This window comes from Acomys minous (assembly GCF_964271855.1).
Source record: "Acomys minous genome assembly, chromosome: 8".
Taxonomy (NCBI): domain Eukaryota; kingdom Metazoa; phylum Chordata; class Mammalia; order Rodentia; family Muridae; genus Acomys; species Acomys minous.
In genome coordinates this window covers 113,137,506-113,160,700 of record NC_140489.1, presented here as the reverse complement: position 1 = coordinate 113,160,700, position 23,195 = coordinate 113,137,506, and the positions used below count along the sequence as shown (strand labels likewise).

The 23,195-nt window shown below is 45.0% G+C and overlaps 1 protein-coding gene and 1 long non-coding RNA gene across 3 annotated transcripts in view; one reads left to right on the top strand and one right to left on the bottom strand.

Annotated features, from left to right (window-relative positions):
- Nucleotides 1-18,731, bottom strand: part of TMEM178A (transmembrane protein 178A) — a 56,827-nt gene extending 38,096 nt beyond the window's left edge. Inside the window, exon 1 of the mRNA XM_084793128.1 lies at nucleotides 17,488-18,731. Coding sequence (XP_084649254.1) covers nucleotides 17,488-17,887 — 400 coding nt within the window. The 5' untranslated portion in view covers nucleotides 17,888-18,731. The remainder of the gene's footprint in view (nucleotides 1-17,487) is intronic.
- LOC311603874 lies at nucleotides 12,988-19,570 on the top strand. 2 transcript variants are annotated; one of them, XR_014781295.1, is made up of 3 exons: nucleotides 12,988-14,259; nucleotides 15,024-15,149; nucleotides 18,721-19,570. It is a non-coding gene; the product is annotated as an uncharacterized lncRNA (long non-coding RNA). The 2 variants fall into 2 exon arrangements; XR_014781296.1 differs by lacking the exons at nucleotides 12,988-14,259; nucleotides 15,024-15,149 and adding an exon at nucleotides 17,266-17,405.
- The last annotated feature ends 3,625 nt before the right edge of the window (nucleotides 19,571-23,195 follow it).

The window sequence follows — 23,195 nt, the reverse complement described above, 5'->3', positions numbered from 1 at the left end:
CCTACGTTAACTAGAAGGCATTGTTGCTGGGTTTGCCTCCCATCTGCACAAAGGAGGAAGCTGGGGCTTGAGAAAGGGATATGATGTTCAAGTTTTCTAAGTGAGACTTTCAGTGAAATTAACTATTATGCCGATTACAATATTCGGCAAACTACCTAGGAGAGAGGAAGAAGTTGAAGTGAATAATCAAGATTCATAATGTGAATTAAAGTTGATCAAATATAACTTCCAGGTCTTTAACACATTAACAATTAGATTCAGGAAGCATGCCACTAAAACTTTTGAGCGAAATGAAGCATAATCGTCATGGGCTTCTCTCTGTTTTCACATAGATTATGCAAATGAAATAGCCTCATGAAGCAAAGAAAGAAATCAACTAGAATTTTTTCTATAGTAATAACAGACTGGATTTCTTTCTTTCATCAGAATCTTTTCAAAAGTTCTTCAAAGACATCTGAAATGGACTGGTAAGGCAAATTCTAAATTGTACACACTACAAGATTTTCTAAAAAGTATATTCTCCATTAAATATACACTCAAATTCTATCTCCTAAAAGCAGATAAATCTTACTGATACCAACCTCCTCTAGGAAATCATCCTGGAAGAGGAAAATTAGATAACTGAATACTTCCAAAAACATTGTGCTCACAAAATGCAAATGCTAAAATAGTACAGGAAAATCCTGATTTCTCTTTTAATACCATTGTGAAACAGAAAAAGAAAATTAGAGAAAAGAAAGCATGTCACATTCAAAAGAACAAAGCAAAGCAGTGTGGGTGAACAGTTTGAAAAGAAGGAAAGGCCTTTAAATTGGCTTGGCTTGCCCGAACACCTGCTTTTTCAGAAACCTGACCTTTTCATGGTCCAGCACTTTGCTAAGTTACTTAAGCTGCTGTTGCCCAGGCATCCTCCCACCCCGGCAGTAAACGCGCAAAGAGACTGGAACAGGTTCTATTCACATCCAAGCTCTCTGTCTACAAATGGGATAATCAGGACCCGGAGTGTCAAGGTGACTTGCCCAAGGTCACACAGCCAGTTAATAACACAGGGAAGTAAGGCCCCAACTCTCCTGACTCCTGTCACTTCAATAGACTGTAAAATAAATTTGCTGAAAGAAGATCACTTCAGAATCCCTCCAAAGCCCCTCATCTCTTGAGGAGGCAGAAGAGAAACCCCCCATCTCACGTGATTCTCCCTAGAAGCCTCCCAAGGAACAAGTCCAACAGCAGCAGACAGTTCAGTTGAGGACCAGTGAAGGACACCAACCAGCAACTCCCTCCTGCCATTTTGCTTTTTGGATACGGGAGGCACATAACCGGACTTGCAATAATCTTATTGAAAAAGGAACATTTAATAAGCTTAACGTATGAAGACATGCATAGAGCAAACCTAGAATATTGTTTCTGTGATTTGAAAACCACCTGATGATCCATATAAAAGGACAAAGGACCAGTTCCTGGAGGCAGGGTCTTCCTGTGGGGATACACAGCAAGAGGGGAGAACCCGGATAGTCTCACAAACCCTCACTTATGGCTTGGGGGCATTTCATGAGAAAAACCCATTAAAAAGCTCTCTGTTAATGTCACACCAATATTCTGAATGACTTGAAAAGAAAACCATACCATTAAAACTAGCTTGTGTGGTGTCTATATTTTCTACTATGATTATTACTTTTAAAATGCCAAGTACTTTGTCTTCCACTTATTAGTGTCTTGGTCTAATTAATACTTAATATCTTAGTCTCTGAAAACAGAACAATTCCTCCTTTCCTGTGCTTGAAATAAAACCTCAGGGAGTGAATGAGAAGAGAATGGGTCAAGTTTGGCTGTGATTTGAATCCACGCAACATGGTTGCTTTGAACACTCATCCAAGGGAAGGACCTGAATGGCCCAAATAATAAGCTAGCTGGGGTCTGTTCTTCATTTCCAGATACAGAGAAAGAAGAGACAAGGAAAGGCTACAGTACACAGTAGGCATCCCTGGAATGAGGCACAGATAACACAATAGGGTCCTAGTCAACCGCTACTCCTCTTTATCCATGAACAGTATGCCCCAAACCTCTAGTACATGCCAGGAACTGTGGTTAGAACCAAACTTTCTATATGCATAATGTTTTCCCATACATACCTAACTATAATATAGATATGGTTAAAGTTTAATAATAACAATCAAAATAATCATAATTTACCCTAATAAAAGTGCCAGTGCCACCACCTTTGGACTTTGGGGTATTATAACATAAAGTAAGGATCATCTGAGCAGAAGCAACTGAGATCTTATGAGAGGGTTGGTAAGACACGGAGATAACTAGGTGACTGGCAGGCCAGTAGCATATCCTATGTGGTTACACTGATCAAGGGAAGATTCGCAGTTCCTGGGCATTATAGGACAGGAGAGTCCAAGATTTCATCACATCACTCAGGGTGCTACACATTTTACATTTATGAACTATTTATTTCCGGAAGTATCCATTTAATAATTTTGGAGCACAATTGACCTTGGACAGCAAAATTGTAAGTAAAAGCAGAATACGGTAAAAAAAAAAAACATTCTGGTGTCAAAGTTCACACTGGGAGAGGGATGTAGGGATAGGGGCATAAAGGAAAGTGGGGTAGTGACCAAAATGAAGTGAATATATAATAATTTACTCAGAAACCTACTATATGGTGACCTCGAGACACCCTACAAGGAAGGCTAGACACTGCTAGTCCTAGAAGTAATGGGCTACTAAACAAAAGCCCCAGTGCCTGGTATTGGACACCTCTGTAGGAATTGTTGGTCAAGAAGAACTCAGAATCCTCCAAAGCAATACAGGCTCATACCATTCCTCTTGGTTACCCACGAGAATTTGTTGATAAAAACCCTATGGCTGAAGACACTACACAGGTTAAATTCAAGGTATAGAAAAATGAGCTGAAACTGAGCTGGAGGCTTCCTATGTAGTGGCTAGTGCACCATGGCTGCTGGGGGGGGGGGGCGGTCAAAGGTTATTAGCTATCTTATCTGGCTGTGGATTCTATGAACTCCAATCCCAACCTGCTAGTCACAATGTGCCCACTGGTGCAATAGTGGCACAGCTGTCATGGAGGTTAACCAAGTGTCCCTTGCTTAGATTTGATGCCTGCTTCACCAAAGAAAATCTTTATCTAGTGTTGTAAACCTGGATTAAAAACCCAAAGAGGCCTCTGGGAAGGAAGAACCTAACACTGCTGAATTTACATAGTATCAAAATGCTTTCTATAGACAAAGGCTAACCCAAGCCTTAATCAGACAGCCCCCACCCCCATTGCAGTGAAGAGAAGTGAAAGTAGAGACCCCTGGCGACAGAAAATACTGAGAACAAAGGATGCCTGAGGGCTATGCCCTAAGCAAGATATCTAACCACTCTCATAAAGCTCATAAGAGCCAACTGAGAGAAGTCTTGGGGAATGTCCAACACAGCTATGGTAATCACGAACTCACAGAAGCTGTGCCAATGACATTAAGCCCACACAAATCCTTCGAATAGTCATCTATAGGCTGGGAAGGGTCTTGTGGGGGCCCTATCACTTATTGCTGATCTCCTGGCAACTAACAGATTCTGGAAGAAAAGGTGGGGCACAGTATCCAGTGTGAGCCCGCCAGGCTCTAATAGATAGTTACAACCCCCTGCTCACTAGACGGCTCTAGTTATAAACCCTGTGGGACACTGGGCATGACAAAAAGTAGTGAACAAGGAAAACAAATGTGTAAGGAAGGAGGGGGCTGGGAGGGATGAGGGAGACAGCAGAGAAGTTTGGAGGACGGTAACTAGCGCGTATCATATGCATGCATGAAACTGTCAAAGAACAAAATGTATTAATAAACGCTCGAATTCATTCGGAAGAGAGAGAGAGAGAGTAGAGCTGAGGATAGAGTTGAGACAACAGAAAATATAATGGTACCTGAATTTCAAGAAAAGAGGCTGACGTTATCTAGACCGAGTGGGATTTCAACAGAAGAGCAGGCCATAAAACGGTGAAAGGGTATGTGTGTGAGGACAGAACATTCTAGTGTAGCCCGAGCCTGGTTTTCATGAAGAAGTGCAGGGAATGCAGTTGGAAAGGTGTCTGGAGCTCGTACTTACAGACTTGTGTGTGTGCCCTGTTCAAACGTGTAGCTGCGGGCAATAATCACCAGCTTCGGAGGCTCTTGATGTTGTTGTTCACCACTTTAAAGTGTGCGACTTATTGACACTGCATGGTGCAATCGCCCACTATTTCTAGAATATTTTCATAAACCCCAAAAGAAAGTTCCACACCCACTAAGCAATCACTTCCCTCTCCCTGTTTTCTGTGTCTACGGGTTTGCCTATTCTGGCTATTTCATAAGGAGCTCTGCAGGGCATGGTTTTGTGTGCTTGGCTTCACTCATGAGCATCAAGTTTGCAAAGTCTGTCCTGTTACTGCTTGAGCCAGCATTTCATCCCCAAGCCCCTTTTAACCTCCGAATAATGATCCATTATATGGGCATATCACATTTCTTTATCTGATGATGGACATTTGGGTTGTTGCCACTCTTGGATGTTAGGAAGAATGCTGTTGGATCAACACAAGTTATTGTTTGAGTAAAAAATGTCTATGAGTGGGATGGCAGGTTTCTTTGGAAATAGTATGTTTAAACTTAGGGAGAACTCATCAGAGTCTTTCAGGGAAAAGATAGGTGCAGCAAGATTGCATTTGAAGATGCTGACTATTCTTAATGGCTTGTTCTAGAAGTAAGATCCTATAGAGATGGTTTCCCGGAGATGCAGCAAACACTTGTTCCTTTTCCCTGTACATCCACCCACCCCCCACAACCCCCACCCCCTCCACCCCATCTCAGACCTACAAGTTGGCATGCAATCCAGTGGTCCAAATATGTGCCCGCCCACATACCTTGTGGCTTTACAGCTTCTTCTCAGCTTCTGTGCTAAAATTTCCTGCTAGCTCAGCCCATCTGCAACAGTTCACTTTTGCTTTGTAATTCCTGCTCCGAGCAGATATCAGACTTAAATAAACAGACCTCTCGGTGCCCGAGCAGAGGTGCAAAAGAGCATGACAGTTCCATCAGGAAACACAGAGTGGACTGCAGTGGGGAGCCCTGAGTGAGCATCCTGGCTGAGATGACAAGGGCTCATCCTCCTAAGCCTTCCCTCCATCCCCCTCCTCCAAGCACAGCCACAAGCACTGCTGAGCAGGGGGGTGGCTTCCTCAGCTGCCCTTCTAGGCGTGCAGCTAGCATTTCTTTGCCTTGGAGCGGGTTAGTTCTTCAGAACTTGAACCTGTGTCTCTATGGGCATGCAAGGACTCAAGCGGTAACAGAGATGGCCTTACTGGCTTCCTCCCCAAACTTACTATAGCCTTGTTTGAAAGTTGCCACGATGGTCACCTAGAACCAGTCAGGAACAGGGAGTAAAGTATGTAGTCATTAATGTGCTGTTTTCCTTAACAAGAAATTAAAATAAGCCATGGTGTGGCTTGAACCGGTGTAACGGAGGAACTGGCCTGTGAGGAAGTGTGCGTGTTCGAAGTGATGATCTCCGCATGGCTCTTCTGGTGGCTGCTGAACTTCCATTTACTGGAAAAGGTAGAGGCTACCTATCTGGGGACTGTTTTAATGTGCATCACACCAATCAAATGTTTATCAGAATTTAACAACTGCACCATCCCATCTTAGAGTACCATTCATATCTCCAAGAATGCATAGCTTTGAACATTTTGTATTCTATTTTTAAAATGCAATTATAAACAAGCCTGCTAGAAACAAATGTATAGCTGGTGGGTCATTCTAGATTATGGAAGAACAATGTGATGTTTTTTAGGGAAAAAAATGCAGAGCCTTAACAGGGCAGGTTGTGGAGGAAGTGGTAAACTGTAAGAGCAAGCAAAAACAAACAAACAAACAAACAAAAACAAAACAAAACAAAAACCCTGAGTCCTAGTCTCAGTTTTACCCTACAGTGAAATGACCATGGCTGGATGAGACTGCCATTTGAATGTCCCCACTATGGCAGGCTCCACGTTGATGGGTAACTGAAGGCAGACTTTGAGCAAAGCAGGTAGCTGTGAGCCATCCCTCAACCAAGCATGTCAGACTTGATTAGTCTGTGAGAACCAATTGCCTCTCGTCGGGGCTGAGTCTAGAAATGATCACAGAACATAGTTCTGACCCGTGAGACCCGTGGAGGGGTCTAGAACATTTTATAAGAAGCGGGCCAAGAAGAGGGTTCGGCCTCTTGTAGTGCAGAGATTTGAAATTGTCACCATGTGAGGAAGTACCTCAGAAGTACTGTGTCCAGGAGGAAATCAGGCTTAAGGCAAAGCTACCATTGGTTGGAACTGCCAAAGCTTTCCAGCACCTAACCTCTGCCATTAACTAGCTGGGATGCAGAATCCCTCCAGACTGCTTACTATGCAAGGAAATGCCTTTTCCTTTTAGGTTAAGCCATTTTTATTTGGATATTCAGTTATTTGACACTAAAAGATTCGTAACCAGTAAACCTACCCAGAGGAGCGCATAAATGTTTATCAAGTACTTTATTAACTTCCTTTTTTAAAAAAATTACACCCACAATCCAAATTATAATGTGTCATACTTCATCAGCAATGCTGCTGCATCTGACCCTTTTGGAAATAAAAACAACTCCAGAAAAACTACATATATGAAGGAATATTGGAGGGGATGGGGCTGCGCACAATTTAACTTGCAAATGAGACTATAAGGGTGCTAACGGCAGAATCCTACAATAGTTCAGAAAGAAACACATCCTTGAAAAATGCACCCTTGCCACAAATTTCCAAAATAAAACTCTGGTACCTATTAGTACAAAGCGCTCAGTTTCCACCACAGCATAATCAAAATACCGCTGCACACCACCTGTGTGCATGCCTAAGCGAGCAGGGGGCTGCTCTGCTCGGTGCCCATCACACATATCCATTTCTGCAACTGTCACATTTGGAGGGCATGCACAGTTGGCCCTTCTCTGGTTCCTCCTGTCACTTTCTTTTGAACTTCTCCAAATCATGTGCTTGGGGACCTGTTCAGGGGACCAACAGGTAATGAGTTATTTATACAGCTGCCACTTTTCTAAATCACTGGTGGGACCGAGGGAAGACTTGAAAGGACTGAAACACCCATGCTAGCGTATCCATCAACCCCCCCATACAACCTACACCCCCCAGAAAATAGAGTGGATTAAGCTCCTCTGCCACCTCTTCTACATAAAGTCAAAGGACCTTCTCCTTCCAAAGGATGCCTTCTGCTTATAACTTAAACTGATGACAACAGCCCCCTAGTGCCAGCCAGCTAACAAGCTTTGAGAGAGGAAGGGGTGGGGGGCGGGGGGAGTCACAGGACCTGGAAGTGGCTGGTGGAAGTTTGCAGTACAAAACTCAGGTGGCCAGGGCTTGGTGTTGCTTCCAGCTCCTTGAAATCTTTGATTCTACCCATATTTTCCTCTCTACCTCCTACCAATTTGAGTTTCTTTCAGAAGAGAGAGGAGGGGGGAAGGGAGACAGAGGGAAGGACGGACGAGGAGGGGGGAACAGAAAGGTTGGGGGAGAGGGACAAGGTAGGAAGGGAAAAAGAGGAAATACAGGAAAAAGAGACACAGATAGAGACAGACAGAGGCAAAAGAAAAGAGATGCACAGCCTCTGAGAAAGTAACACAACACAACTGCCATACTCCTTCAGTGGACACCTGGCTAGACTTCACCTGTTAACCGGTTTCAAGCACCTGAAGAAAAACACAATGTTTTTCAGAGCCCTTCGTGTCAGCAATATCTGCACCTTTCCTCTGACTCTTTCACGCAATCACCTCCTTTAGTTCCATTGTCTACCCACCAGGTAAAACTTCCCTGCAATGCCTGATGCTCAGTACTAAATGAGCTACAATATGCCGTGTAGTCATTAGTGACCCAGCACAACTCCCGAGCTCCAAGTGGCACAGACTGCTCCTGTAGGCCACCATGGTTTCTGCTCCCCGCACCCTGGAACTCCTCAATCATATGATAAGTGATCAATTTTTTCCCTCAAGAATAACCTCATGAATAGACTCAAGGCTCTATTATCAAAGTAGCACTGTAAGAAATTTTCTACAACAAATTAATCCCAACTCAGAGGCCTTTTCCATTGCCATGAATGTGATAAAGACGGAAGTTCAGGTAACATGAAATGTAAAGTACTTGACATTCACTTTTGACTGAGAAGCCATTTTTTTAAATAGTTTTTTTTTTCTAGCAGTAATATTTATTGACTGTTGAATTAAGCAAATATTTACATCTCCTACACCGAGTTAAAAATTCCTTTAAGTGTAGTGAAATGAAGTTCCAACCAAATAAAGCAAGCCTCTATCCTGGTTTCCTACCCAGCCTGTTCTGTGATTGCTACAGACACATCCTAAGCACACCAGGCAGACGCAAGCATCGCCTCTGGTTTGCAGGTGAGCAGCCCGCAATAAAGACAACCAAGCCTTCTAGAATCATGTGAACATACACAATTTCCCACCTCAAGAATTTCAGGAATCTATTTTCCAGCTGAAATATGTCAGAAACCATGGAGGAACCAAAGAAGCAGAAATCCTTCAGATTTTGAAGGGGGAAAGAGAATTGATTTTTTTAAATCTATGAACAAAACAATAAAAAAATAAAAAATAAACCCAGCTCGGGGGTACACGCAGTAAGCAATTCACTTTATCGTCTGTAATTCAAGAAAGGAGAAAGTAAATCACAGACTGTATTCTCCTCCCTTGCCACTGCTGCTGCGCTCCCTGATGGTGCCCTCCCCACCCCCATGACTTGATTGCTTGGTCTAAAATCAGCAGATCTGGCTGAGTTGCAGGAAAGACAAATGCTGCAAGCAAATGCTGTCTGCCTCACCACCTCCAAAGCTTAGACTCCAAGAAGTTCACTTACATCCCTTTAGTTAAAACTTGCAATAAAGCAGATTAATTACCACCGTCCCTTTTAACCACAGGGAAACCCCGTGAGCAAGCCAACAAACAAACGTTATCAATTTTACCAGTTTTGGAAGATCAAGTGTGTTCTCTAGTCACAGTGCCTTTATTTTGATTTCTAAAAATTTACCAAAAGCTATGCACCGCTGTAGATAATATCAATACTTGGTGGCTTAAAAAAAATAGTAGCTGGGGCTGTAGGGATTGCTCAGTGGTTAAGAACACCTGGTGCCTGCGCAGAGGACACAGGTGCTGCTCCCAGCATCCAAATCAAGAGGCTCACAGCCTTCTGCAACCCCAGTTTCAGGGCCTCCAACACGCTCTGGCCTCTGAAGGCACCTGTACTTATTATACACATGATGCACATGAACTCTTACACACATACACTCACACACACACACATTCACACACACACACACACACACACACACACACAGAGAGAGAGAGAGAGAGAGAGAGAGAGAGAGAGAGAGAGAGAGAGAGAGAGAGAGAGAGAGAGAGAGAGACAGACAGACAGACAGACAGACAGACAGACAGACAGAGAGGGGGCGGAATAAAAACATATCTTGAAGCCCAAGGCAGATCTACATGGTTGAAAATGAGCTTATCTCTGTCATCAAAATAATGAGCTAATGTTTTGCTTCAAAGGAGACATATTTGCTATTTGTATTATCTGCCAATCTTTCAGCTGGTTTGCTTTTCAATTTTTCCCTCCCGTCCCACCGTTTGCTGTGGGAAGGGGGTGAGACAGGGAGACGATGGTGGTCCAATGAAGTCCGGTTACTTTTATTCTTTGAAGCCAGCAAGCCATGCAAGAGAACAGATCACCAACGTTCACACTTTAGACTCAGAGAAGGACAGTGGACTTTCTATGGAAGATAAGGCAGACCAAAGAAAGGTGAGCTCAGAGAATGAGGGCCCCGACGATCTGAGGTGACAGCTTGCTTGGCAGAGGGCCCAGGATCAGCAATCTGCAATGAGAATCTGACAATCAGTCATTACAGGCTGATGAGCTACAGTCCAGGGCGCTGTGGGTGTTCACAACGATGGAGTTCTTGGTCCTGTTGGGAAGACCCTGAGACCTACCTCCATCCCATCAGTGTCCCCACTCCTTGGGACCACTTGATTGGCAGTAACACAGGGAGTCTTTGTGACCCTAGATGCTCCTCCAACCGGAGCTTATGTTGTACAGCAATCAAGAACACTAGCAATTACAAGCAGTCTGCCTGATGGCATTGGAGGGCTCTTTTCAAGCTTTGAAGAAGAAAAATCAGTAGCTAAGGGAAGGGAAAAAGTCACAGCAACTTGGGTATAATTGGATGTGAACTTTCTATGACATAGTAAAAAGAAGAAAAGTTTCCATTTTCCCCTCAAGGCCATCGGTAAATGTTACCCACGGGGCATGGTGAGTGAAAATGTCAGTGGTTCTGGAAATGTTGATCACAAGCCACTTAAAGCGGGACTGACTCTTGTGTTTGTAAATGACTCTTCAAAGATACTTCCTGGGTCCAAACAGACAAGAACGGACGCAAGTCACTTCTTCTGATGACAGACTAGCAAGAATGTAATTCCTGTCCCAGATAACCTTCCTGCATGTTGGCAGCAGAACGTGTTGAAACAGAATATCCCACTCGGGCATGGGCATGCTCATCCTCCACACAGCGTGAGGCAGGATGAAACTACAAATCTAGTCAGTAAGAGTTGTGCAGGATGGAGTAGCAGTTGTTTAATCAGAAGGGCTCATTTAATGCGGTGCCTAGTGTCAGAATTGATGTGGAAATAAAATGCATCTTGTCTCCTCTGCACAAGATAAGTGTGTGTGGTGTAAGGGGACACTGGGAGAGCACGCGTACATTTCAGTCATGATCAGCAAACCTCTCCTCCCTCTGCCTAGAAGGGGGGGGGGTGCCCTCACAAGGAGAAGCCATTTTTTAAAAGTGTGTTTGTGGGGAGGCATTAGGGCGCCCAAGCAAAATTTCTATTTATGCCATTTTAATATCCTTCCCCCCCTCAAAAATTGCTTTTGTCTTTGCTTTATGATGCATGTTCTAATACAGACTTGCACACGATTTTGAATGAATAAGGAAAATTTTGTTTAGATGAGCATCAAAGTCGTGCATGTTTAAAAACATCCCAGACACCACTTGTCTGGAGACATAAAGGAAGTCTTTTTAAGATGTGTGTGTGTGTGTGTGTGTGTGTGTGTGTGTGTGTGTGTGTGTGTGTGCATGTGTGTGTGTGTACATGTGCGTGTGTGTGTGCATGTGGGTGTGTGTACATGTGCGTGTGTGTGCATGTGTGTGTGTGTGTGTGTGTGTGTGTGTGTGTGTGTGTGTGTACATGTGCGTTTGGGCCATGTGCATGAGTACAGGTGCCTTGAGGCCAGAGGGTATTGGAGCCCCTGAAACCAGAGTTACACACACACACACACACACACACACACACACACACACACACACACACGCATGCACACACAAGCATGCACACACATGCACGCAAGTGTCAGATGTGTATTGGTGCACAATGAAGCCAAAGAGGACATCAGCTGCCCTGAAGCTGGAGTTATACACAGCTGTAAGCAACCCAGAGCGGATGCAGGAAAAGGAAGTCAGGTCGCTGGGAGAGCAGCAGGTGCTCTGGACCACTTTTAGTCACAACCATAGACCCCATAAAGCGAGGGAGGCCCTTGCAGCCAGTGTCTAGGCAAGGTCTTCCTGGGTAAAGAAGGAAGGAGAATGCTGGCCCCTCAGCTTCCCTAGACTGATCTGCCCTTGGTAGATAATTATTCCCACACAGATGATACTTTGGTCTACAAACGAGCTGAAGAAAACCATCAATCTATTTCTGTGTCAGGTAGAACTTGGTGGGTCCTGTACAGACTATTAATTTTGTGGAAAATAAGCAACAGGAGTAGATAAATCATTAGCACAAAGCGGAGCAGGCCTAGTAAGTTCCTTCCAAATCTTCCTCTCTCTCCTCTTCTACAGAAGCAAATGACAGTATTTATGTACCACTCACTGTCTCTGATATCTCTGTTTATCTCATTAGACTGCCTCAAAGACCACTGGGACATATTTCTACTTCAAGCCTCAATTCAGTCCCCATTAATTTTCACAAGTTAATGTTACAAGCATAGACTTGTAATCTTCACATCTCTGAAACCCTGTCATTTTTAATTTCATAAAAGCAAAATACTACTTTTAATTTCATTTTGTTTATTGCAGGCAGGATACAAATTAAAATTTGATTTACGTGTTCACAAGTGCATATATCTGAAAAGTAATGTTACTTGTTCTTAGTGAAAATTCTTAAGGAAAAATTTTAAGTTAAAACTAATAAAATAGCTAGGATTTCCAATAGAGTCCTGTAACCTATTTCCAATTCAAAAGTAATTTCTCTGACGTTCTACATAATGCATAATGCATTCACAGGTTTCACCGATACTTGTTTATTAAAGTAAATGGTCCCAGGCGTTGAAAGGAAGCACACGTAACACTTCGAAAGGACCCTCCTTCCACCTGCCCTTCTGGCTCTGCAGACTCTTGCAGTTGGACAGGATGCCAGGGAGTCCCCACAAGGTTTGACACTCCATCACACTGCACTGTATTTCCTGTCATTTCCTCACTAGGGCTATCACCTCTCCCAAAGTGCTCTCCATTCCAGTCAGGTAATCTTCCCCAACCTACTAAGAGGAGCTACTGTGTAATCCACTAGAAAATACAAACTCTGCTCCTTGAAATGCACCCTTAAGAAGGAAGGGATTTGTCCATTTTGTTCAACTCTCGGTGTGTCGTCCACACCTTCACGACGCCTGACACCTCACCATCTATTTTTTTGAGTAAATAGATGATGACTAAATGAATGAAGAATCTATCTTTAGGTCTCTTTCTATTTTCTGAGAGCTTACATAAACTATGGCAGGCCCACTGGCCTAACCGTCCTTTAATTTTTCTACAAAAAGGCTTCTTTCAAAGCTCCTCCATTACCAATGGCACTGAGCGTCAAGGTCATTGTGTTCAAGTGCCTACTTGGCTTGCTCAAGTGCTCCACACCTCTCCTCTGGTTAAGCAGAAGTTATTCATTTGCCTATTCTCAAAGCTAGTCCTTTGACTTGACTGAAAGCTTTCTTGGAGCCAACAAAAAAAGCAGTGACCAGTTGGAGAGATGGCTCAGTGGTTAAGAACACTGGCTATTCTTCCCAAGAACCAGGGTTCGATTCCAAGCACCCATATAATGGTTCACCTCCATCAGTAACTCCAGTTCAAGGAGATCCAAATTCATCTCTGGCCCCCCCATAGGCATGTACACAGTACACAGACATATATACAGGCAAGACATCCATACACACAAAATGATGTCTTTAAAAAGCCACAAGAACCACAAGAAAACACAAGCAAAAATATCTTAAAGTGAGATACAAAAGAGGCCCTGATATGTTGCAAAATCTTCTAGTATTACTTTCCACAAAGAAGCATTCAGTGCGCTTTTAATTGAATTGAAAAATAAAGTATTTTTAAAGCATTTGATAAGATCTCATGTTATCCTGGCTTTACAATTTGAACACGAATCCTGCCCCCCTAAAATAAATCCATGTACTTAATGCAATGTTCGGAGGTGCAGATCTGAGGAATTGATTGGATCATTCAATGGATAGATTCATGATCCGATGTTGTTTATTTGAAGGAAGTGGAAAAGTGGGGGAATTGAGTCAACTAGCTCTTGTGTGCTTCGAAAGGCTGAAGCCTTTCCCAAGCCCCCCTTTCACTCTCTGCTTCCTGGCTACCATGAGGTGAGTAGCTTGCCACCATGGTGTTTCTGCTTTCCTGGGTTACTAAATGCAACAGAACTAGCCAACCATGGACAGAAATAAATGTTCCAAAAGTGAGTTGTTTTTCTCCGGTATTTTGCCACAGCAATAAAAGGTTGATTAGCACACCAACTGAGCAAGACCGTGCGACAGAAACTGGTTCGGACAGGGAGAACTTAAAGCTGGAGAAGCACTGTGTTCACACTGTTGGGCATAACTCCCTGTGGGTCTGGACAAGCAGCATCGAGGGGTCCTTAAAAGGCTTATCAGTAGCTTTACCTCAGGCTGGGGGTGGGGGGTGGGGTGGAGTTTAGCTAGCAGAGCACTTGCCCAGCATGACCTGGACTCGATCCCCAGGGCTGCATAAACCAGCTGCACACTCGTAATCCCAGCATCTGGAAGGCGAGGGCGGAAATATTCAAGGCAGAAGTTCAAGGTCATCCTCTGCCACTTAGTGAGTTGGTGGCCAGCTTGGGATATATGCGACCTCATACCAGGTAGGGAGGGAAAGAGGGAAGGAAGGAGGGAAAAACCCCAATTATTCTCGTTGAAGGTTCCAACCTAAACCATCTAAAGAATAAACTAGATAAACGTGAACTAGAATCACAAAAGGGGGACAAAAATCAGAGCTTGATTTTTCTCCCAAATCTCTGAATCATTGAGATGGGGGCTTTCAATTTGTGTGATTTCTCCTGGGTAGATTAACACTATAGAGTCTACACGTATCATTTCTAAACCAATCTGTCACTGTATGTCTCTATCTCTTATCCATTAGAAACACAGAGTCTCCAGGAGCAGGAAACACTAACGCTCACGGTGGGAGGATGTTTTCTATGCCGCCCTCTCTGCGCCCTTAATCTACACCCTACCTTTTACTCCTAACGTCCACAAGTTAAAAGGCTTGACTTGTTTTGGTCTCAGAGGTTCACTAAACATAGGAGAAAGTTCGTAGGCTCCCTGTCTGACCCCAGTTTGTTCTCCTGTCCGAGTCCACTTGCTAACAATTAAAAATGTTTCAATGATTGTGAGACTGATAAGATAATTCAGAGAGGAAAGCAAGAAGCCGAATTTGAGCCTCTACTTAGGCAAATGTCTCAGGTGCATGTGACGACCGTTTCTAATGTTTTATGGTCATTTAGGAAAAGTCGCACCACAGCCGTTTGATGTCAAGTGTCCAAACAAGTTAACACTGTTTCCTAATACGGATGCCCGAACCATCTGCCGGAGACAGGTAAATATATGTGTGATTTCGCTTTTCCAGGTTATTCGCAGAATCGGAATTCTAATGAAGTTTGTGTGCCCCTTCATTTCCCAGAGGTGAAACTAAGACCCAGAAGAGTCACTCAACCAACGGTAAAATGTGGGCTAGCAGCACAAGGCTGTTAAGGTACTGGCGGCACTTCTGGCCTTTTCCCCAACAACCCGCTCTGATCCCGTAATGAAAGCTGTCATCCTTTGCTCCGAGCTCCTAACAGGATGAGCTCACTAACTTTCCAGGAATCTAAGTTCACATTGTTATTATTAAAACAACACTACACTTCAGATCTAGCAAATCCTCCAAAGAATGGTGAGCCTTCACCGACAGCAAAACGGAAGGTCAAATAAGTTTGGACTAGTGTGGGAGAAACAACACACCAGGATTTAATAGCGACAGAACCAGTATGGGACTCCCCATTTTCTGACAGGCCAGAATGCCCTAGTGCCTCTCTCCACAAAGGATTAGCCAGCAACTCTCAATACTATATATGTGAGGTAGCTTTTTTCATCTAAAGGATGCATTCATGACCAGAACAAGGTAATTCATTTAGTTGGTATGTGAGTTCGGTTGTGGAGGTACTGTATAGGGGCAGCCATCTGTCAGATGGTAGAGGGGTTAGAACAGTGGGTTGAAGGGCTGGGTTCGCTGACCTCTATTCCCATCCCTGTACTGCTAAGATCATCTGTTCTGGATATGCTCCAGCTAGATACCTCAGCTAGCCAGCACATTTCCACAAGTATCCTGGTGTGTCCCCGGGGGAGTTCTCCTGCCGTGAGTTAGACTCAGCCCTGCTGTTTCAGACACTACACTCCATCCAAATTGCAGGCAACGAAATACTCCAGGCATAGAGAGTGTGTGGAAAATGCAGTCCTGCCATTTCCAAAGACAGACTGCACTGCTTAACTTTCAAAATTGCCTTGCCCAAATGAGCATTCGGGAACCGAGCCTCCACAATCAGCTTTTCCAGTCTGCTCCTGTCCTATAGTACTATCAGGATTAATTAATACAGTGTCTTCATGAGGAGAAATCAGATTTGGGTGCATGCTGGAACAGAAAAAAAAAAGGCTTACTTCCCAAAGGAAGATTACTGTATCCAATAGCCCCCCACCTCCCAAATTGCTGGAGTCTTTCCATATACAGACAGATTTGGATGGCAGTCCCCAGCTGGGCTAGCCATGGGAAGGAGGAAATTGACATGTTTGAAAAATGAAGACTATGCCAAGGAACAAGATGGGGAAGGCCGGCACGTTATTAACCCATTCCTTTCTGTGTAGTTCCACAGCAAGCTCTAATTCAATATACGTCTGTTCACCTGCTTCTATATTTTTTAAGACGGGCTGACTTCTGACTTCCTTTCGGGAACAGTTGAGTCCAAGGAAGTTTATTTATTTGTTTTTCTTTCCGGGCATAAAAATTCTGTTAAGGTTTTAGCTTTAGAAGTTAAAGGAAGCTCTACAAAAGAGGATTATCATATTGAATATTTTTACTTGCATGGGATTACAAAAAAAATATTCAAAACTATCTGATTACATACACCAGGTGTTGCATGGATTCCAGAAGAGCAAAGCAATGTGATAACAGGACAAAGCCCAATAACAAAACAATAAAGACAGCCCTACAAAGTGTCACAATCATAACTGGGGCACGGAGAGTCTCTGTGCCCAAGTCTACTTTCAAGGACTTGGCCGGCGCCTCTCCTCAACTACTCCTTAGACCCTGAGAGGGGTGGGGGTCAACAGGAAGGCTGAATAATGAATAAAGCTGGTGTCTTAACTGCCTTTAGCTGCCTTCACTGGTGTTTGGAGGGCAGACCTCAGCTCTCCTCATGAACCGCCCATGCTGGAGTGCCCGCCTCAATTTAATCATATACCAAGCAGCTCAATTCATGAAAAAAAAAACCCCTTCCCCTGTTCTGGGGCTTGTATCTTGTCTCTTCCAGGAGGCATTTCTCAAAGAAAAATGCAACTCCAGGGAAGTAACCCAGTTGAGAAAGATCAGTTTTTGTGACTGTCACCCACCCAGGGAAGAACGTCAAAAAAATAACACACACACACACACACACACACACACACACACACACACACACACACACACACACACACACACACACACACACACACACACACACACACACACACACACGCCAAGTCAGGCAGGTGCACTGGCGGAGAAGGACCAGAGGAGAGGCAAAGGGGAGAGAGAGAGCAGCGAGGGGCAAAGCGAGAGTCCAGGAAATGGTAAAAAAAAAAAAAAAAGGGGGGGGGGCAGGATGAAGGAGCAAGGACAGGGAGAGAGAAGAGTAGCTGGGGAAGGGAGTCAGGGAAGCAGCCAACAAGGGTGAAAAATGAAAAATGCGCGGGGCAGCGGAGCGCGTAGACTGGAGAGGCAAGCACGGGGACCCGCGCGCCCCTGGGAACCCTAGATGCGCTCCGCGGACGGCGGGACACCGGGCGCCCCCGCCGCTCACCTTTCAGGATGAGGGTGTCGATGTCCCGGTCGATGCCCAGGAAGTAGCACTTCCTCCAGAGGCCCGAGTAGGTGGCGAACAGCGGCCGGCCGCACTCGGCATCCAGCCCACCGAGCCCCAAGAACGAGCGCCACGACTCCGGGTCTGCGCGCCCGGGGCCGCCCGGGAGCAGCCGGCGCCCCAGGGGAGGCGAGTCCCGCAGCGGCAGGTGCGACAGCGGCATCAGGCGGTTCTTCTGATCCGGGGGGTCGGCGCCCGCGCGGCTGCGCTCGCAGCTCTCCTTGTGGCGCCGGGGGTCGGTCTCGTACCAGTGGTCGGTGAAAATGGCCGTGACGAGCAGCCCCAGGGAGCAAAGGCTGAGGCCGAGGCTGAGCGCCGTGACGAGCGCCCGCGGCTCCATGGCTCCCCGGCCCGCTGCAGCCGCCGGTGGGCTCGCCGCCGCCGCCACCGCCGCCGCCGCCGCCGCCAGACACAATGCACTTGGCCTCAGCGCTCCGCCGCGCGCCCTCCCTCCTCGCCACCTGCCCCGCACTCCCTCCCACGGCTGCCCGCCCGCCTGCCTCTCTCCCCCGCGGGAGCCTCCTCCCTCCCGGCCCCGCGCCCTCCGGCGCCGCTCTCACTTTCCCGCGGCCCTCCCCGTTAGCCTGCTCCCTCGCACCGAACCTCCACCCCCTGCTGCCGCTCACGCCCCTGGTCCCTTTCCCTGCTTCCAGCTTCCGAGTTCCACCCCCTCTCCAGACCCTTCTCCCTTCCTTCACCTCTGCATCTGTCCTAGCTTTGCTCTCCCGTCCTTTCTCCTCTTAACCCGGTGGTCCCTACTTTCCCCTTAGTTTTCATAAACTCTTCCAGACGCTCTTTCCCCACTCACGCTGGCCCTTTGCTTCCCTAGCTCCTTCTGCCTTTATGTACCTGCCTTGGATTCCAATCCTCTCAGCACCTACCCCTGTGCACACTGCCTCCGGTCCTCAGTCCCTCCCACGACCTTACAAGACATCCGCCAACATCAGGCTCAATCGGGCCTCTTGTCCAAGTTGGTTTTGATCACTGTCTCTGTTTTGCCCCCAGGAGCAAATCCCATACGATTTCTTGAGCGTGGGCGTTTTTCGACTCTTTAGACTCTTGGCTTAGAGCTTAGCTCTTTTCTTGACTCCTGAAGGACCTAGCCTCAGAGACACTGGCTTTCCCTCTCACCATCTCATGGCAGCCTGGAACCTTTCTTTCTCTCCGCTCCAGCCCTTCTTCCACAAGAAGCTGCCCAATGTCCCTGGAGCTACAGAACCACCGTCAGAGATAACACCCGCCCACTTCATTTCTGCCAGCTCAGAGATGGACTTCTTTTCCGTGGGCTATCTCCACGCCTGAGTGACTGACAGCCTCCTGGATCAATACGGCCTTGCAGTGGTACCTGCTCTGCCGAGTGATTATTGCCTTTGAATAGAGCAAGCCCCCAGTGATAAATCAAAGTAATGATTTTCTCCTGTGCAAGTTTCTCGGGTGGCCTTCCAGGGTCAACAACAAGCCAGTGCTCCACACCAGTCAACATCTGAGGCTTTCTGTTCTTTCAGGGCTCTCTGGAGTCACAGATGTTCGCTCCAAAAACAGCAGGCAGGCTCTTGTTTTCTAAAAGAAGAATCTTTAGGACCACGGTACAGAGTGAATTATGCACATATGTAGTCTTGATGGTAAGGTGCAGTACGCTTGTCCCACCTACGCCCTTGAGGCCACCTCAGAGACAGATAACCATGCTGTACCAGCCTAGGATGGCTAGCCTTACGTTCTGATGCTATGAAATATTAATGATTCAAGAGATTATGAGGCATTCATTAGATGCTAAATGTCATTACTCCGTGATTTAATGGGACTTATTAATTAGTGCCCCACATCAATCGGTATTAAGGTGATTTATCTACCTCCTATGGAATGGCATCTGGAAAGGTGGCAAGCGGACCTGCTGCGACTCCTTTTCATTACTGTTTGTGCTCAACATCTTCAGGGGGATATTTTTCTGTGGAGGAGTATGTGCCTCTTCTGAGCTATTCAGTTCACAGATAGATCCTTAAAGCAAATCTTGGTCCTATCAGAACCCGGTGTCCGTTTCTGCTGACCTGACAATGTGAATTATTGCTTGGATTTTCTCACAGCTTCAGCAAGGACTGTGGCAAGCTCTGGGTCTAATTAAGGAAGACAAAGAATTACAATTTTAGTGTTCTTCTCACAATCAGCTTTCCTTTAGCAGGCAACTCTGAGCCTCAAGAGGCAGCTTTCTCAGGAATTACACAGAAATGATAGGACCTAGAAGGTTCCTTTTATTTATAGTCTATACTATGTGTAAGATCACAGATCTTTGCAGACACACAGAACCCTTTTAACTGTGAGTCCAACTGGCACCTGAAATTAACTTAGGGCGCCTTGTGCCTTTTTATATTTTTTCTTTTAAAAAAAAAGTCTCCAGGGTAGTTATTACAAATCTGGAGAGCCTCAAAGATTGCCAGCCCTTCTGTGAGTTGCCTTCATCCCTTCACCAAGTCCTCACCTGACGTACTATAAGGCACAAATACTGAGCCGAGTTTCATAGTCAGATACTCATCATCACAGTGGCCCTGTCCCCAAGTGTAGAAAGACAGCAGGAACCTTTTCAGCCACTGCCATGTGACTTAAAAGAACACAGTGTTCTGCCCCATCTCCCTAGGTGGATCTCTCTGATCATAGGCTTCTTAGAAAACTAGCATCATCCTTGGGGTTCATTTAAAATCTCTGTTTAAAAATCAACTTCAGCATAGAATCTAAAGGTTACCCAATGATGGATTGCCTTTGACAGTATTTCATAAAAAATATGTCACACATTACAAACATGGGCCAGCAGTGTGTAATGAGAGTGCCGCCTCTGCTGCCTCTGCATTAGCGGCGTCGGGGAACAGTGACGTGTGATGTGTGTGTGTATACGGGCTTGGCTACAGCAACAGCACATTGCTTCGTCCGCGTTTTCAGCATTCCTCCGTTGGATATTTCTAATGATGAATTATCACCCACCAACCACTGCTTCTAGAGTGAGGGATGCCGAGATGAGAAAACCGTTCCCCATCTTCATGTTGTTTGCAGTCTCATGGCAAGAAAAGCAAACAACAAACAACAAACAAAACAAAACCCTTTACCAGAACCAGAGACAAGAGTACTGTAGCAGAAATATAAACAAAGTGTGGTGGGAAGGGTGGGCAGTAAAAAGACTAACTGCCTGGGGGAGGGAGGAGTCTGCAGAGAGGCATTTGAGTTAGTTCTCCGAGGATAGATTCAGTTTTTGCCAAGAAAATAATATCAGCGATATTAGCATTGCATTTGGGTCATAACTCTTCGATTTTATGTCCATCTAGTACATTTGGAAATTTCAGCATTTATGGACATTGTAAAACAAGTACTTTTCCACATCTTTAAGTCAGCTAGCTGGCCTACACTAATGGCATCTTATGTGCTGGATACAGAGAGCTGGAACTGGGGGGCTGAGCTGGAATAGAGTTAAGGTATGAGGGCATTCAGCTTGGCGTAGAACCAAAGTAATGAACCATTGACTGCCCAGGGAGAGCACGGGCATTGGCTCAGCGTTAGCTGTACTGGAACCTCAACATTTTCAAATTTTGCTTGGCTAAAATTTGTCTTTGCTATCTCCAGATCAAATACCCCAGCGCATCCCTCACAACAGCCATGTCTTGAAGTGACAGAGAGAAACCTGGAGAGTTTCCACCTGGGAATTTCACTGTGTTGAAACTCAACATGTCAAAACCTCAAGCTCGTCTTTCCCCCACGTTGTAGCTGCCCCTCCCAGCCTCTCTTTCTCCCCTGTTGACAATTCATATAAGCCACTTAAATTTGGAATTTCAGAATAGTCCAAGTTGTGAAGCTTTTTTCTTTGAAGTGTTATTTCTATTCATGCTTATGTGTCTGTTCCACAAGCTGTATCGCCGGGCCTTTAGCACCTTACCTCCGGGTTGGCATGGCAGTGCCCTCCTTGGTCCCCAGGATTTCAGGATCTTCTTGCAGTTGCCACAGACACTGTTGCCAGTGCATCCTCTTCAATGTCTCTTTCATTCTGTCACCTTGCATTTCCTGCTCTTTAGGAAAGGCAGAATAATTCACTATATTCCTCTAGAGTCCTCCTTTGTTACTGATAAGTGTTCCCACCGCATTTAAATTCCCCAACTGATATATTGGCCATGTTTAAATATTTAGAAAACAAAACACTTTTGTCTTCCTCAAACACGTTTGCCATCATATCTGAGTGCCATATGACAATGATCATATTTATCATTAGTTAGAAGTTGTTTATATAGATATTTCGGTATAAAAAGATCTACACACACACACACACACACACACACACACACACACACACACACACACTCCACATATACCAGAGCTATAACACTATAACAATGATTTATTGATACATCAATGCTAATTTAACGTTGCTGGCCATAAATATTCTAAGAGACTTTCACCTTTCTGTAATAATGCCAAAATTCCAAGTACCGTCCTTCCTTATTTTGAACAATTGGATTAAGCCCATATCATTTAACCAAAACTAGTCACCAACTCTTATAAAAAATAAATTAAAAAAAGCAAGTCTTTCTCTTTCCTGGTAATATCACACATTTTTTCAGTACTTAATGTAAGGATGTAGTCAATTATGTTGTTGATCTACAATATGTCGTTTCTAAAAATACTTGAGGTATCGTCTCTAAGTTTTTCTCTGGAAGCAATGTTATTTTAGTTCAAGATATATTAAGCACTTCCAAAGCAAGTCTTGGTGCTAAGTCTCACTGGCTCCTGCCAAGATGGAAGAAACAGTCCATGCATGCCCTCAGGAAGCTTTAGGTTGGTAGAGGAAGAAACCAGAAATGTAAGAAGCAATAAAGAGAGGCAAGCCTGGACAAATGGTGTCACAGAGTACACAAACAAAGTGCAAGAGGAAAACCTAGTCCAGAGACAAAAGTTTCCACTCTGAAAAACATAGGTAACTCATATGGCATCAACACCATCTCAGGCCCTTGGAAGAAAAGTATTTTCTTCTGTGTCAACTATGTCCAGGGCAAACCCAAAGTTATATTTTAGAAGTAACACTCACACTGTGGTGCTCTTCTGTATCCTACACATGTGGTAAATCATCCTGACAGTGCCATTTTGTCACGGACTAGATGCCTGAAACCACAAAATACCACTAAAAAACCCTGAAATAGATGGTGCCTGATAGGTTTCTCATCTCGCTGACACACCACAGAATGTCACCATTCTTTTTCACATTCCTGGATTAAGCTGTTTCCTTTTTGGATCCTTTAAGCACATATGGTAAGGGGAAAATGTTCAAAGAAACCCATAGCCATGTTAAGTCCCACTCAAAGTGTGATGTGCTAGCAGATGGTGGCTCATTAATTGCCATACCTAACTACATTCACCGCCTTGTCTGTGTTTGCATATACTAGGGTTCGATTCCATTCTCTTGGGCCGTATTTGACAACCAAAGTAGAACTGGATGTAGTAGCTAAGATGTCCACTGCCTCCAATTCACAGCCATCTGTGATGCTGCTCAGATGGACAAAAGAGCCAGACGTTCCAAATGTCTACTCATCCTCTCTCAGACATATAAATCTTCTATCACCTCTGCAGAAACACTGGAACCTGGGAGACATACGTGGGTACTTGGGTTAAACCAGCCTGCC